The sequence below is a fragment of the Charadrius vociferus genome, unplaced genomic scaffold, assembly GCF_000708025.1.
Source record: "Charadrius vociferus isolate BGI_N301 unplaced genomic scaffold, ASM70802v2 scaffold282, whole genome shotgun sequence".
Taxonomy (NCBI): domain Eukaryota; kingdom Metazoa; phylum Chordata; class Aves; order Charadriiformes; family Charadriidae; genus Charadrius; species Charadrius vociferus.
Window position 1 is genome coordinate 2,049,019 of NW_009647731.1, and position 15,164 is coordinate 2,064,182.

At 44.6% G+C, this 15,164-nt stretch overlaps 1 protein-coding gene across 1 annotated transcript in view; it reads left to right on the plus strand.

Moving 5' to 3' along the window:
• Positions 1-12,221: 12,221 nt before the first annotated feature.
• NEURL1 (neuralized E3 ubiquitin protein ligase 1) overlaps positions 12,222-15,164 on the plus strand; it is a 65,949-nt gene continuing 63,006 nt past the window's right edge. The window contains exons 1-2 of the mRNA XM_009881621.1: positions 12,222-12,246; positions 12,672-12,913. Of these exons, the coding sequence (XP_009879923.1) occupies positions 12,222-12,246; positions 12,672-12,913 (267 nt within the window). The remainder of the gene's footprint in view (positions 12,247-12,671; positions 12,914-15,164) is intronic.

Genomic DNA, 15,164 nt, shown 5'->3' on the forward strand with positions numbered 1-15,164 from the left:
TTTTAATCATGTAGTGGTTAACACTTCTAGTGCTACTGGAGACCTCTCTAGTCTGGGCAAAGGATCTTGGTTCTAACTTCAATTTGTGGAGCAAGAATTTGCTGGAGAGCGGGGCTGGTGTGCTGCGCTGGGTTGGCAGCTTTGCTCCTGTGCCCTCGTGCCAGCTCTGCCAGGTAGGCTGGAGGCTCAACAGCTCGATGGTGGGAGCCAGGTGTGGAGCTCCTGTGCTTTAATCCCAGCAATGCACCTGAAAAAATGCCATTTTGATGACAAACTCTGAAACCTCACTGAGTACCCAGTGCGAGTTACTTTGCAGGAATACTTTACAGATTAACTAGTGGGTGCTACCAAAATAAATCCAGCTGATTATAACTTTGTGAGATTGAAGAGCCTCCGTTAAGCACTAGGACCTGTTATGTTTCAGGAGAGCGGTGGTGCTGTGCTTTTTTATTTTTTTTTTAAATAGAAGACATGAAGCATGTCTGTCTTGAGGAGAACAAACCACGAGAGTGCAAGAGACTTAAAAAAAAAAAAAAGGAGTAAACCTAAGTGAGAGAGAATTATGCTGGATAAGGTGAGGCCAGAGAAGGAAGTGGAAGACTTGAAAGAAGGAAGTGGCTGAGAAACTTTAGTATTTGTGACAAGGGAGGCAGAGGAGGAAGAGGAAGCAAGCGAAATGGCAAAGCAAGCAGAGGGGAAGGTTGTGTGTTCTGTGAGTTTTCCTCAAGGAGAAATGGGCAGAGGGAGAGATGGGAGAGAGGAAAGGAAGATTTGATAGAGAAATAGCGGCGGAGGAATTCCAGGAAGTACATGGCTCCTATAATCCTAAAACGCTCATGAGGATGTTAAATGTGGCCAGATAGTAAAGGCAATAGTAAATTTTCACCTGCCTGATAAGTTGTTAGCTCTAATAACCCCATGCTATAAGGATTTATTTGCTGCCAAATATAGTCAGGAAAAAAGCCACTGGAATCAATATCTTTTGGGTCTAGTCAGTGTGTAGCAAGACTAGAATTTCAGGTGCATTTTTCCTTTGTGAACAAAGAAATTTCATGTTCCATTTCACAATGGCGTAAACCCTGCAGCCAGGAGACCCTTAGCAGATATATGTTTAAAGGGCTTCCCTTTAGTGTTGCTTTTGGACTTTATATTGAATGAAAATCTTTGATATTTGGGTAACTGGTGTGGATGGAAATAATTTGGAGACTGTACCCAGCAACCGAGTGAGCAGTGCAATTTTCTCGTGCTGAAAACAAGATTTTTCAGTTGCTCAGAAAGAAATTAAAACAGGCAAAAAAAACCCACATGGAGAAGATGTACTGGGTGACAGTGTATCTACAACCACCAATCTGCAGAAAGGAAAAAGCAATGATCTGAGCATTAAGATATCAACACTGGAGGGTTTTTGCAAAGGATGTGGAGGCCTGCTCATGCAGCTCAGCAGCATTGTCCTTAGACAGGACTAAGTGCTCGCTCAGCCGCTCCTGGGGTAACATGGGCTGACCCTGAGTCCTGGTTGATGAGAGCAATGCAGCTGCAGAACAGGCGCTGCAGCAGTCTGGAAGTTCTTGATGTCTCCGTTGAGGGGTGGAAAATCTTCCTCATGAGAAGCCTCTGTAGCTGGACATTGTCCTTCAGCCATGCTGTCACATCGGGGTGTCCCCTGGCTGCTCCACAGGAAGGGGACCGCTGGCTCATGGTTTTGGGGACAAGCTGTTTCACATGCACTTGCAAGCAGACATTAGTGGAGGAGGTGCGCTCAAACCCCCAAAAGGAGGGAATGGGAGCCTTTGGGCAAACCACTGCTTGGGGTCCAGAAAAATAATCACAACATCTCAGAACTGCTTGTTAAGCTTTAAATACAGATGGGGTAAGGAGCTGCTTCTGGCAGGCATGCTCTCGAGAACCCTGCACAGAACAAGGGTAGGGAACTTCAGGAGGAAGAGTGTGAAACAAATATGACTTGAGCACTGCATTTTTAAACAAGACTACACACAAAATGACCCAACTTTACAGTACCTCGAAGTGACTCTAAATGGGTGGGTTTTATTAGGAAAAAAGGCACACTCCAAGTGCAAATGTCTTGTATAATAGAAGAAAAACTGCTTCCTGAGATTCTTTAGAAATGGCATTACAGCTTAAAACTTCATGGTATGTGGTACTGAATAAAAAACATAGTCAACATTGTCCAGGTGGGTAAGAGGAGAAGTAGAAGAACAGGCTCTGGGATGTGTATTCTGACCCACCCAGGTGCTAAATTAAAGTGATGGCATACACACATGACATTCACAGTAACTTCAAGCAGCAAAATGCAGAAGAGGCAATGAAGCCCCTGGAGATTTCACAACTGTGGTCCAAAGTTGTCAACAATGTCTCTGAACTGAAAGGAGTATTATGCCTTACTAACATGCTGTGCTGTAAGGCAGGAGCACATCAGGGCCATGCTGGGAATACCTGTGCTGTGCATGGAGGTGGGTGTTTGGGAAGGCACGAGCGATGTGCGGATGCTGAATCCCCAGCCTGGCTGAGCCCATGAGCTCTTGAGGAAAGAGTTCTTTGCTGTTTGCGGTGATCTAAGATCACCTGTTATGTTGGTCTCTAAACCTTTCGTGGCTTTGAGGAACTGATATTTGAGGATTAAATTTCTATAACCTCAGGAGTATTTCAGTTAGTGCAACTCTATAGAGTTTGCTGTGAGATGGATGGTGCTGTCCCTGTCTTGGAGTGTTTTCCCAGCTCTTTCTAGAGGCATCCCTCCAGCAGTCTTTGTTCTCTGCCCTGGAGCTACGAATACAAGCCGACCACTTTCCTGCAAACGTTGTGTCTCTGCAGAAATATTCCAGTTTTCTGTACTATGTTGGGGAGTGATATTCCAAGGTCTTACTGTTCACTTGCCTTATTCCAGCAGCACTCGGCACAGCCAAAATTTTTGGAGAGAGCAAGGTAGGATGGTGTCTCCGGTCTGGGACTTCTGTCTTTCTTGGTGAGAAATGGTCTCTCATTAGGGAGCTGTGCTAAACCAAGGCACTTAGGATATGGGAGGTCTGAAACAACAGGAGGTTTTTCGCCACTGTGTTCTGCATCCCTAACGTATAGTCTCATGCACTGGGATGAATGGTAGAGGAGCGGGAGAGTGCCCTCCAGCTGATGATTCAGACAACATACTCTCCATTAACCTCTTAAGACCCTATCTCTTTCCACTGGTGATAGAGGGAGTATAAAGTACATCATCCTAATTTAGCTCATTATATTGTAAATATGCAGTATGAATAGCCTGCTGTGGGCCCAATTCTGCATCTTGAGCCCAGAGGCACATCTTTTATTTTACAGAGGTATGGTTCAAAGTTAATTCAAGGGCTAGAGTTCAGGACAATAGCTTCTCGAACTTGCATTTTCTTTGCATGACTTTGTAGGTAGGTTACGCCATTTTCTACCACCTCTTGGATTTTGGTTCTATAGGTCCATTTGCTGGTCTCTACCACTCTTATATTTGCTTTTTTCCTGCTCCCTGTTGCTCCCACCTTCCTCCTCATCCTGACAAATATCTAAAGTTTAACCGTGACAGGTTACTTCTGTTTCTGGTGAACTCTCAATATTCAGTCTTCTAAGCTATTACACCGTACATGGAAAATGTGCCCAGGATAGACTTTCCATTAAACTGTATTTAAATTGGAAGAGAATGCTGGCACATCTACAAGTATTCCAGAATTAGATCCCAAAATACTGAAGCTAGTTAATCTTTTGGAAGAACAAAAACTCTTACTGATTTATATTTAGCAGAGGGAATGCATTTTAAAAACACAGTCTATATGAGGCCCCTTGAAGAAAACATCTTTTACATTGATTTGTAGTGCATGGAAATACTATGTGGCCATAAAATATTTGCAGTCGGGCTCTGCTTTTATGTAGCTACTTTTTCTTCCAGCGTGAACTGTCACGAACCCTCTGAGAGTGGCTGCTCTGCTGACTGTGGGCTGTGTGGGCTGTGAGAGTGGGCTGTGCAGTGAAACAGGGCTACCTCTGGGGCAGCAGTTTAGCTGTCCATCACAGCTGTGGCCGGTATTGCAGGAGGGGAAGGGAAACAGCAGCGTGCTGTTAGCGCTGTGATGGAAACACGAGGCTTGTGAGGATGAGGCTTTCGTTCAAAACCCATGCAAGGTTTGTACTGTACCTTGGGACCTGTCTAGCCCAGGCGCCTGCCTCTGGGCAAGGGGATGTGCTATTTGGGGAGAGCACATGCGGAGCCACCGTTTTGGCTTCCTAGCAGGCCTGCAGTAGGACATGGGCGAGAGCAAAAGCTGAACGTGCCCTCTCTGTGCACTGGTACGAGGTCAGACAAGAGGGGTGGAGGTGCTGTTGGCCCTAATCTCAGCAGCACCGCTCTTAGTTAAATGTCTACAATATCTATTCAGGCTTAGTTTACATGATTATAAATTAGGAGGAACTCTGTAATGTTAATACAGGTGTATGATGTTCTGTGCATTGTTCTGATCTATACTAAGAAAAAGAGTAACTAGGATTATGGTAGGGGGAAGAGTTCACTGGGTTGTCAGGTGGACAGTTTCTGGAAAAGGAGCTATGGCAAGTGACTGGCTCATTAACGCAGTGGGTCAGAGAAGCAAAGATAACTTGTTTTATAAAGTATACGTAATCTTATGGGCAACACTGTACCTGCTTATCTTTGAGAAGATAAGGATTATCAAGAGGAGGTAGCATGGAAAGTTTTGGGTTTTTTCTTTCCTCTGTCCCACCATCTGCAGCATGGACAGATCAGCCATCACCCCAGGCAAGCTGTTCCTCCTCCTCCTGAAACATCAAGTATTAGCAAAGGGGAAGATTCTCAAACTGTGCATCCACAAGAGAAGGATAAACAGAATTTTTAAAACGTCCCTAAATCTTAAACTGAACTGGCCTTAATCTTGCTTTCTTTTGTTAGAAGACATAAATACTTTTTTACATCTCTCGTTAGACTGCTGACAGACCTGACCTGATCACAACAGAACAAAAATGCTCTAGATCAAGAAACAGATCTTGGATGCTTCCAGAGCACTATTTTTTACTTTGATCTTCTCATTTCCTACTCACAACATTTAACTTATCATGCCTTAGTAAAAATAAAGAATTACCAAGATGCAAAGAGAATAAGGTCAGAAGTGCCTTGCTGCTCTCAAAAATAAATAATTATATGGCCCATGCAAGGTGCTCCTGCTGTGGATCAGAGGAGCTGTTAGAAGATAGTGTGGGGGGAAGTAGCTGCTGCTGCTGGAGGGATCTCTGCGTCCCTTCCATGGACCTGGCTGGACCCTGGGGGACACGGCTTCTGAGGCAATTCATCCTGCCGCTGCCCGGCATCTTTCTGGGAGGCTGCTCACCCCCTCTGTCCTTACACGGCAGACGGGAGCATATGGCTGCTTACTTATGCTCTTGCTGTTCTTATGTGCTTAGCGGACTTATGGTCCGCGGGAGCTCGGGGGGATTTGCATGGGGAGAGGGTCCTACAGTCAATTAACAGATTCACCTCTCCTCTGTAGTACTTAAGCCTCCTTTGGCTAACCTAAATTTTTGCTCTGGGTTTTTTTGCCTTCTTAATAAAATATTACAAACAACTCAGGCCTAATATAACTGAAGCAGGGCTCTTACTCTCTTGTCACTCCTCAGCTCTTTTACTTTCCTGTTTTTAACCGTTATAAAATTTGCCACCCTCCTAACTCTTACTAGTACTCATCACCTCGGCATCATCTTCAAGCAAGCCTTCATAAAGCCTCACATCTGAGTTGTAACCAGACATTTGTAAGTCAATGGGTTCAGATGATGTTGCTAAAAAAGCCCCACACCCAGGTGATTGCCTGGCGCTCCTGCAGAGGTTCTTGTCTCTTGGTGAGGAGTGACTGTACAACAGACACATCTCTGCTCCTCAGCTACTGCACTGCATGCGAGGGAGGGCGAATGCACATCCCAGCGGATCAGAGAGGCAGAGGAAATGACAGTCTCTGTTTCAGCCCATCCTCCTAAATCTGCTCAAACACATCAGTCTCCCGAGTCTTGCAGATTCTGCCTGCATCTGTCTCATCTTCAGGACACAGCCTTTCCCCTTTCCTTTCCTTTCTGCAAGCCTCAGTCTTCTCTCTTCTGTCATTGACAAAGTCTTGCCACACTTATGTTTTATTCCAAATTTCTCCTGTTTTACCTGTTTTCCTGCCCTCTGTCCTTGTTGTGACTTTTTGCCTCTCTTTCTTTATTTTTCTTCATGAAATTAAAAATCAGCTTCTTCACTTTGAAGGCTCGTCACAAACTAACCGCTCCCTATCACCCATCAGTCAAGTTTGAGAGACGGATCCATTGTGGATCATCCTGCACTCAACTCCGGCTCCTATTGCCCACTTTTTATACAGGGGAGCCTTCTCATAGGTGTCTGTAAAACCACCCTTGGTGTCTTTCAAGTCTGTTACTTTAAATACAGCTTTGCTTTTTGGTCTTTAAAAAAAATAAAAAAGAAAAGCCCAACTCCAAGCCCCACCCTGACTGCTATTATCTCCTTTCATGTGCATGTGGTCTGTCTGCACCTGCCTCTTGTCTCGTAGTGTGCAATTTAAATGGAAAATCTTACACTACGTGCGAACCTACTCTCCTGATACATCTCGTCACTGCTAAAATAGCACAGATGAAAATAAGTTACGTTTTGGCTTTGACTTGTTTTGGAGTCTTGGATGGGAGTGCTAGATCTGACCTGCTGGCTCAGATCCACCTCGTAGATATGTCCCTAATTCACTAAAGTTTAACCCAAGATGCTCCATAATTTCAGGTGTTCTGGATGTAGTGCTCCAGAATTAACCCTCTATCATTGAATATTCCAACATCTGCAAAGCTATAGTCTGTCTTTGTGGAAGAGCAAAGCTTTGTTTCCTGGTCACCTTGTAATGCCAAGATGAGTCACCATGGTGACAGCAATCTGATAGGGTCTTTATCATCGTAACAGGCACAGGGAGAGTTGGATATAGACTGGAGATACGTGATTACTTATTTCTTGAAGAACAGCAAACATGTTTTTAAAGGCAGTGAAGAAACCCTTGTTTTTAATTTGCATTAATTTACGATTCCCTCTCTTCTGCGCGCATGCCCTGGATTGGGCTGCATGTGAGAAAACAAGGTTTGCAACCCCTTTTCAGTTTCCACTGGTGTTAAGCTAATATTTATTTTTAGTAAACTGTATCTTGAAGTGTGCTTTTAAGAATCCATTTGCATAGCCTACCACAACGAATTCCTTGTGGTTTTCTCCTTTTGAACTTTATAAGCAAATGCGAAAGATCAGCGTAACTAGTCATAATTCCCCAAATTATGGGAACACCTCAAAAAGCAGTAAGGTTTATGAGCATTCAGCTCATAGTTGTTTTTTTTTTTTCTCCCTGTACTGCTAGTAACCATCCAGCTTTGGAGAGGCTGTGCAGGTAGTGTTTCAGGGCTAGGGCTTTTCTACTGCAGCCTGCATGTGTCCCTGGGGCAGAGCTTCCCTTGTGTTCCCCACACCCACACGTGGATTCCTTTTCTTCCTTCTCAGAATCCTTCCTTTTAAATGCATATACAGTAAGGCCAACTGCCAGACAAAGCACTCTGTTAGCCTCTTTCCGTAGGGTCATAATTTTGAAACCCTTTTCTCCTTTCACAGTGTGGTGTTTTGCCCTGTCTGCTCTTTTCACTGTCACTAACCTGCTGGACAGGTACCTCCATCACCAACCCCAGACTTCTCCTCTCCAGGTGAACAGGGATTTGTCATTCCCACTTGCTACTTCGCGCCAGTCCCTGGGCTCTGTTTTGAAGTCTCTTCTCTTTCTTTCAATTCTGAATGCTACTTATTTCACATGCACCAAGAAGTTTATCTTAAATACCTTGCAGTTAGTTTTCAGCCTGAAATGAATTTTGACAGTATTCTGATAGGTGCCTATCAAGATTTTTTCAACGGGAAAGAATGTATTTAAAAAAAATTAAATCCTGTCATTTCTTGCAGCATTTAAGAAATCCCAAGCCTTTAAGATTATGCCTAATGTTTGCTGAGCATGAGCGCTTCTGGTGAAAACCCCTAACAGGCTTTGGGATGCATTTTGCTAAGCTGAGAACATCCAGTGCTGCCTTTTATATAGCATGTGGATGCTGCTCAGGCCTTGAGATCCAAGAGACCAGGGGCGCCTAACACACATGGAGGGAGAAGTGTGCCACTTCTGGGGTGATATTCTGCTTTCTCAAACAGGGATGCGCTTAGGAGTGGGACACTGAAGGCAGAGCAGTTCAGACTGCTTCACATTGCAGTTCATGTTAAGGTCTCCTTCCCCCTGGCTTACTAAATGTTTCAGAAGGTCCAGCCCACGTGCTCATGGCTCAGGGTAGCAAGTGGCACGTTACCACTTTTGCTGCTCCCTTGGTGCAGCTCATGATATTGGGGCAGGCTGTGTTCAGGGTTCAAACCCAGTACCGAATGAAATGGTGCAAACAACATCTGTTATGGGGCATGAAATGAAATAGCCAATCTTTAAAACCGTAAGAGTGAGCAGATGCTGTTCTTTGTGACCCCCAACCTGAAATCTGGAAAGTTGTATGGGAGAGTCCATGGCGCTTCTCTAACTTTGTAGCCCCTTGACACAGATGCTGTTTTCAGACGGGTGTGATTTTGCTCTTGTGACTTTTGTCACAAGATACCAGTTTGTGTAGTCGTGGCTTGTTTTTACAACTCCTGCTTGTCAGGGGGAAGTTGTGTTATGTTATGGAGTGGGAAACTTGCGGTGCCCTTGAACACGGTCTCAGATTCCAGCCTTATTTCAAATACTTATTTGTTCACAATTTTTACTTCAAGCAATTATTTCACTTTGCCTTTGTTAGGGGACTGATAAGTCAGGTTGTGGGAGAGGAGTCTGGGAGTGACTCTCAGTTAATGGAGCCTTGCATGGTTGCTGTGAAATCAGGAGGACTTTTGCTTATTTTGCCAACTGAAACTCTGGGTTTGTGAGTTTCACGCAATTATTTTACATAAAGAAAACAAAAAGGTGAAACCTACTGCAAGGGCCCCAGCTGTATTGTACCAGTATTGCTGGTAGCAAAGGCTGAGGATGTCAAAATGTGTAGTAGTTTAAACAAGGGAATGGGAGAAGGCTGGCGTCCAGGTCAAGCCCAGTGTGAACAAAAACTTTAAGCAGATGATTTATTTTATTTTTAGCGGGCCAAGTAAGGACAGTGATTTATCTTAGTAGCTTGTGTTTCTAAAGTGTCGCTTTCCTTGTCTAAGTCCAGTCTTAGGTGCTTGTGTTGCCCTCTGAAGTTGCCTGGTGTCCCCACCTTTTGGAGTGGGCATGCTGCCCTGAAGAAGTGAGCCAAGGCCTTTGTATTTGGCCCAGTGCTTTGTAGCTTCTCCAAGCCTTTGTAAGGGGCAAACCTCCATTATTAAATAGATAGACTTTTTAAAAATTAAGACCTTTTCTGGTCCTTACCTGACTGTGTTCATCATGCAGGAGTCATTGCTGTGTCAGAGCATTTGGGAGCAAGAAGGAGGTCTCCTCCCCATTTGCATTATCCACCTGAGGAAGCTGATCCTGGGGTGGTTTCCTTCATTCCTGGAAATCGTGGTTGCCCTGCGTTTCAGCTGCATGCACAGGGGGCACTCATCCTGCAGGCATTGGTCTGCCATGGGTTTGACCATGGGTTTGACTCAGCAGTGCCAAACTGTCAACAGCAAATAAGTGTTCCTCTCACATCCTTCCTGTGGGGTCAGGCAGGACCCTACAGCTCCTTAACGATGCTCCAGCAGATGCTCTGGACACATGCAGTGGTGTACCAGAATCTGTTTTGAAAGCTCTGGGCAGTTTCAGTGACTCCATTACTGCATTTTAAAAGGGTGCAATGTCCTATGGAGAGATGCGGCAGTTACTGTAATCACAGCCAAGTTATTGAGTAAAATTAGAGAACTGAGATATTAAATCAAACTAATTAAAATGTGTGCGCCTTTGTGCTGCACAAATTTGTTTTGGTGAGTGACTGCTAGCAAAATGTTTGAACTACAAAATTCAGATCTGGATGCAAAGATGCCATAAATTGAATGTATATTCACTGGTAGCAGCTTCTTTTTTCACATATACGCACCCCTAGAAATTACCAAAAAGGTCTTGAAAAAAACAAGACTGGAAATTACCAGAAAAATAGTTTTTCATATTTTTCTATGGATCCTTTGACTTTATATTATCTCTAATGATTGATTATATCCCTCAATGATTGTCTTGTTCCAGAAATGACTGTGACTTCATAAATATTTTAAAGAAGCTGGAAAAGTTAGGAATGAAAGTTTTTATAGTAGATGCTTAATTTTAGTCAGTCTACTTGTAAAAAGGGATATAGCAGAAAGAGACAGCTAAGAGACGAGCAATGGGGAGACCCAGCGACCTGAAAAATTTCTGCCAAAATAGAGGCTGGGATGGTTTACTTTGACCATCTGTCAACAATCTTGTCCCTACAGACCAGGATGACCCACCTGGGGAGGTGAAGTGGAGCAAGGTTAAGTCGGCCACTTTCGCTGGCTCTGGCTCATAACCATTTGTGACGGTGAACAGCATCATGTTTGCAGTGATAAACAAAATACTTCTTTTCAAAGTGCAATTAAGCCTGAGGAACTCATCAGCAAGGTATCACTAAAGCCGATGGCTTAAGAGGATTCCAGAGGGGTGGCAACAGAGAACGTATCTGGTTTGGAAAAAGCTAGTGGTATGGGAAGGGATGCAACCTCCTGTTCTTTGGGGCATGACAGCCTCTAATTAAACAGGTTTTAGGAGGTAACCTCAGAAGGTTCTCTACATGGGGCTGCTGCAGCTTACATTGTCTTCTGACCGCCCAGTCTGGGCTGTGGGGAGAGGCAGGGTGCACTGCCCCAGGTTGGTAGTGTGGGAAAAGATCAGGTTTATGTGAGCTGCTGCATCCTGACCTTCCCAGGTCAAACTGCCCTTTCCATGCAGTCTGTTCCTCCTGAATGTTTCCCTCTCCAACCTGCCTGCTCAGGTGAAACTCTACTTTTTCTTGGTACTCTGCACATTATTCCTCTTCCTTCATGTGTGAGGAACAGGAGAAGGAAGATGACTTACATTCCACATAATTTTAGCATCAAATAACTCCCAGTTGGTTCATCTCTCCCTTAAAGCATTAATGAAAGTTTTTAAAGTCCTGTTTGTGTGGCCTCCCTGCTCTGTTCTGAAGGGATAGCGCTGCTGCTGAAAACGCAAAAAAAACCCCAAACCAGGAAGGAGTTGAGAGGAGAAGGCCGGAATGACCAATGCTGAAGTTGAATTAAAATGTTCTCATCAGAAACCAGGATTTTAAATTCTGTTGGTAGTTATTCAGGCTCACCCTTATGATGTGCCATTACAGCTTCACATAGCTACAAGCTAAAACTAGCCCAAAGGCTGGGAGGAATGGGGGTCAGGCTTTTTATTGCAAAGCCAAGAATTACATTAGAGGTGTAAGCATTATTTTGCAGCAGCTATATAAAGACATAACTGTCAGCAATTAATTTGTGTGAAGAATGTGTATAATTAGATTCTATAGTTTGTATATTTGAGGAATAGAGTTTTTAACCATACTGTTTAGTCATGCATCTTTACAGCGCAAACTGGCACATTGTTAAGGTCATATTTGCTTTTGTTGCATCCCTGGGTCTGTCACGGAATAATCCTTTATTCTGTTGATACTCTGTTTCCAAATCTATGAGTATCTCCTCCCAAACATATGTGCATAATGTAGTGTGTATGTGCACACAAGGAAAAGGAAGCAGATGACTTGTGTTCAGTATAATGATTGTTTTGTGCTTGAACTGCTGCAGGCTCCCTGTTGAAAAGAAACTCACGCATCCATCCATCCATCCATTCATTCATGAACAAAGCTGCTGTCCTGACTGCGTAGATCGTGCGTTGACTCTTTGTGTAGGGCTGTCGTTAGAGAAAGACGTAATCTCCTCCCTGCTTCATAGCCTTTCTCCCTCTTCGCTTTCCTCACCGTAATCATAGCGTGCTGATCAATGCCTTCACAACAAGTGGGATCTCAGCTGGGGTTCCCATCAGTGGAGAAGAGAGGAGAATGGATGGTGGTTGGTGGAGGAATCCAGGTGGGTTATCGCTGAGTGGTACTTGAGTTTAGCAGTGTATGTGTCTGAGCTGGCACATAGCAAGGGTGGATAGGACACGTGGAGGCAAGGGTCCATGGAGTTTCTGTTGCCAAGGAGGAGTGAGTGAAATGGTCAAGTTGTGTGGGAGTCTTCTAGGAGTGGAAGATTTTCCCTAAATATGACAGCTTTGATACAGCAACTTCACACATGCTTTGCTTCAGTTTTGGAACCAATTCTTGCCTTTTCTTCTGGTGCGTAGCCTCAAAATGGCCTGTGATTTCAGTGCTGAGCTGTGTTCTCCATGTCGTGCTCTGTACGATGAGACTGTCCAGACAGGAGCCTTCTGTATCCATGTGGCCTCTTACTGTTCAAGATGCTCTAGAAACCCTTAGTGATTTATAGAGAGGGGATTTGGCTAACTTTTATTTTGATCTATAGTTCCCCTCTGAAGTACCCCTGCTTTTGTTTTGCATTGAAAGTTTTTTTACTTACTATTCACAGCAGATTTGAAGCCCTTTTTCTTTTTTCTCCATTCTCCTTTTAGATTCCATAGGTGGGTCATTTTCGGCTTCCTCCCACCGATGCCACCACAAACAGAAGCACTGTCTCCCCATCCCACAATGTGGAGCTCTGTCCATCAGCCCTCTGCTTTTCCATCCCCACACGAAGGGATCCCAAATCATCATGGACACGACGCAGAAGGCAGTGAAGCGCCAGGCTAGCTTCTGCAACGCCATTACCTTCAGCAACAGGCCCATCATTATTTATGAACAAGTCAGGCTTAAGGTAAGTAAGCAATACCTTCCCTTATTGCCGTGGGAGATGCTGTGGTTGAATGTTGGGGTGTTGAAGGTCGTTAGCACAGTAGTCCGATCTTGGCCTTACAGATCTGCAATCTTTGTTGGTACTTCTGCTTTTGTCATTGTAGTTCTTAGAGCCATTGGTACAGGCCTCTATAGAAACTGGGAAGAAAAGAGCTTATCTGGATGTTAGACAAGGAACCCCAGATTACATTGGGATAGCTTGGAAAATGGCAAGAAAAAAGGGCTGTATTGGTCAGCCTGAAAGGCAGCAGCCTCAGTGTCTCTCTAGCCGATGTGTCCTCTAGGCTTTGCGTGCAGAGGAGTTAGTTAACGTGTTCGGTTCCACACCAAACCCTTTTCTTCCTGTAAACAAGGCAGCAATGAGGGCTGGTCTCATGGCGGTGGGAGTCAGCCTCTCCTCAGCCAACAGATAAGAGGTGAAAAGGCAAGCAAAAAGGACCTGGAAGAGATGGTGCTTGCTGGTGTGCTTGGCAGGGAAGATAAAAGGGTTTAGCTGAAAGGATGAAAGGAGCAGTCAGTGCGGTGTCACACTTGCTGTCTGAGGAAAGGATCTTTCTGGCGATCTGCTGACTGCTTTGTGGAATCACTTACCTGATAGCATTAAGGTCAGAGGAGAGAACATTGCAGTCATCACATTCTCACCGGCAGAGGCTGATTTCACTTCCTTTGTGTCTGTGGTAGCCAAGAAGATGGAGTTGGTCCCCCTTGTGCTGCAGCCGGCGTGGGAAGTTCAGCCTCCATGTGCACAGGGAGCTGCTTCCCGATGACGAAATTCATCAGTCCCCTTAGGAATTGGAGCGCTTTTTAGGCTGTCAGCACCCTGAAGGAGCTTGAGGCCCCTTGCACTTTATCCACAGATATTTTCCAATCTTTATGCCCTCTAGTTTGTTGGACTGCATTTTTCTGTTCTTAGCTGATTCTGTGCATTTCATTGGCACAAAGTAGGTCATCTTCTTTGGCAGACTTTAGTTCGTGGCACACATGAAAGATCTGCCTGCAAATCCTTCATTTATGCACAAGGATTTTTCCAGGAGGTTTATCTGTGTGTAGCTACTGAGTCTGAGTGATCCCACTGCTGCCCATTGCTAGAGGTCCCAGAGTGCTGGGACATACAGCAGTGTGTCAGCCTTCCCTGCCTCTTCCCTCACAGCCAGCAAAGGAGCAAGAAATGAGGAATATGCCTCCTTTTGAAAATATACAGGGATTTCAGTGATTTCAGGCTCAGGCCCACAGGTAGAAAATCCCTCCTACAGGTTTGTTATGTTTCCTGTGGAGCTCTTACCGCTTCCATTCAGGCTAGAAACCCAGCAGGACTCCCTCACGTTGCCTGATGGGATTTTTTTCAGTGTTGGCAAGCAGTTTGGACAAACAACTGCAAAAAAATTATTTGGGAGGAGATGAAAGCAGCATTTCATTTTTGAAAACACCATCAAAGATTTGAGTGGGTTTAGTGGCTTAGGCGAAGGTTCTGGGCTATTCCTTCCTCATTCTGAAACAATGTTGTTATCTCAGGAAATTCGCGCTTGTTTATTACTGTATATTTTAGGATTTTAGCTTGCATAACATATGTGAGGAATATGCATGCAAATCTTTTATTTCTGCGCAAGGGATTTATGAGCAGAGCTCCTGCTGAGTCCAATGGGAAGGTGCCGTGGGAATAATCAACAGGCTTCAGCACTCAAGGAGTGGATGGAAATGAGAAAACATCTTTGCTTTTCTCATAAGTCCATCCTGCGATTGCCTTGTTACTGTGTGTGCCTGGGGAAAATGCTGTCTTAAACCTCCTCACCAGCTAAAGACTAACCATGAACCCAGACATTCAGGTCCTGTGAAGTCTAAACTCCCTTCGAAAAACCAGAAGAAAGAAGTCAGGAGATACCATTCTGTTTCTTAGGTGTTGTATCGTGGATTTTATTCTGAGATTTCTTTGCAGCTTTGGGAATGCTGTCAGGCAGTCAGAGCTGTGTGGGGTTTGGGAAAATTTCCTCTTTCTTTACCCGCAAGATATGTGTCCCAGTAAGGTTTCTTCTGTGTAACTCGGGGCACCGCTGGGGAGCGGGGTGAGGTTGTCAAAGGTGGCACAAGAGCAGGAGCCTGCGTCTGTGAAAGCAGCCACGGCTTCACAGTTTGTATGTAGATTGTGTCTTTTCCTCCCCTTCTGGTACCCAGTGGACCTCCCAAGCTTTTTTGCTAGCAGTGGCTGCTCTTCTGAA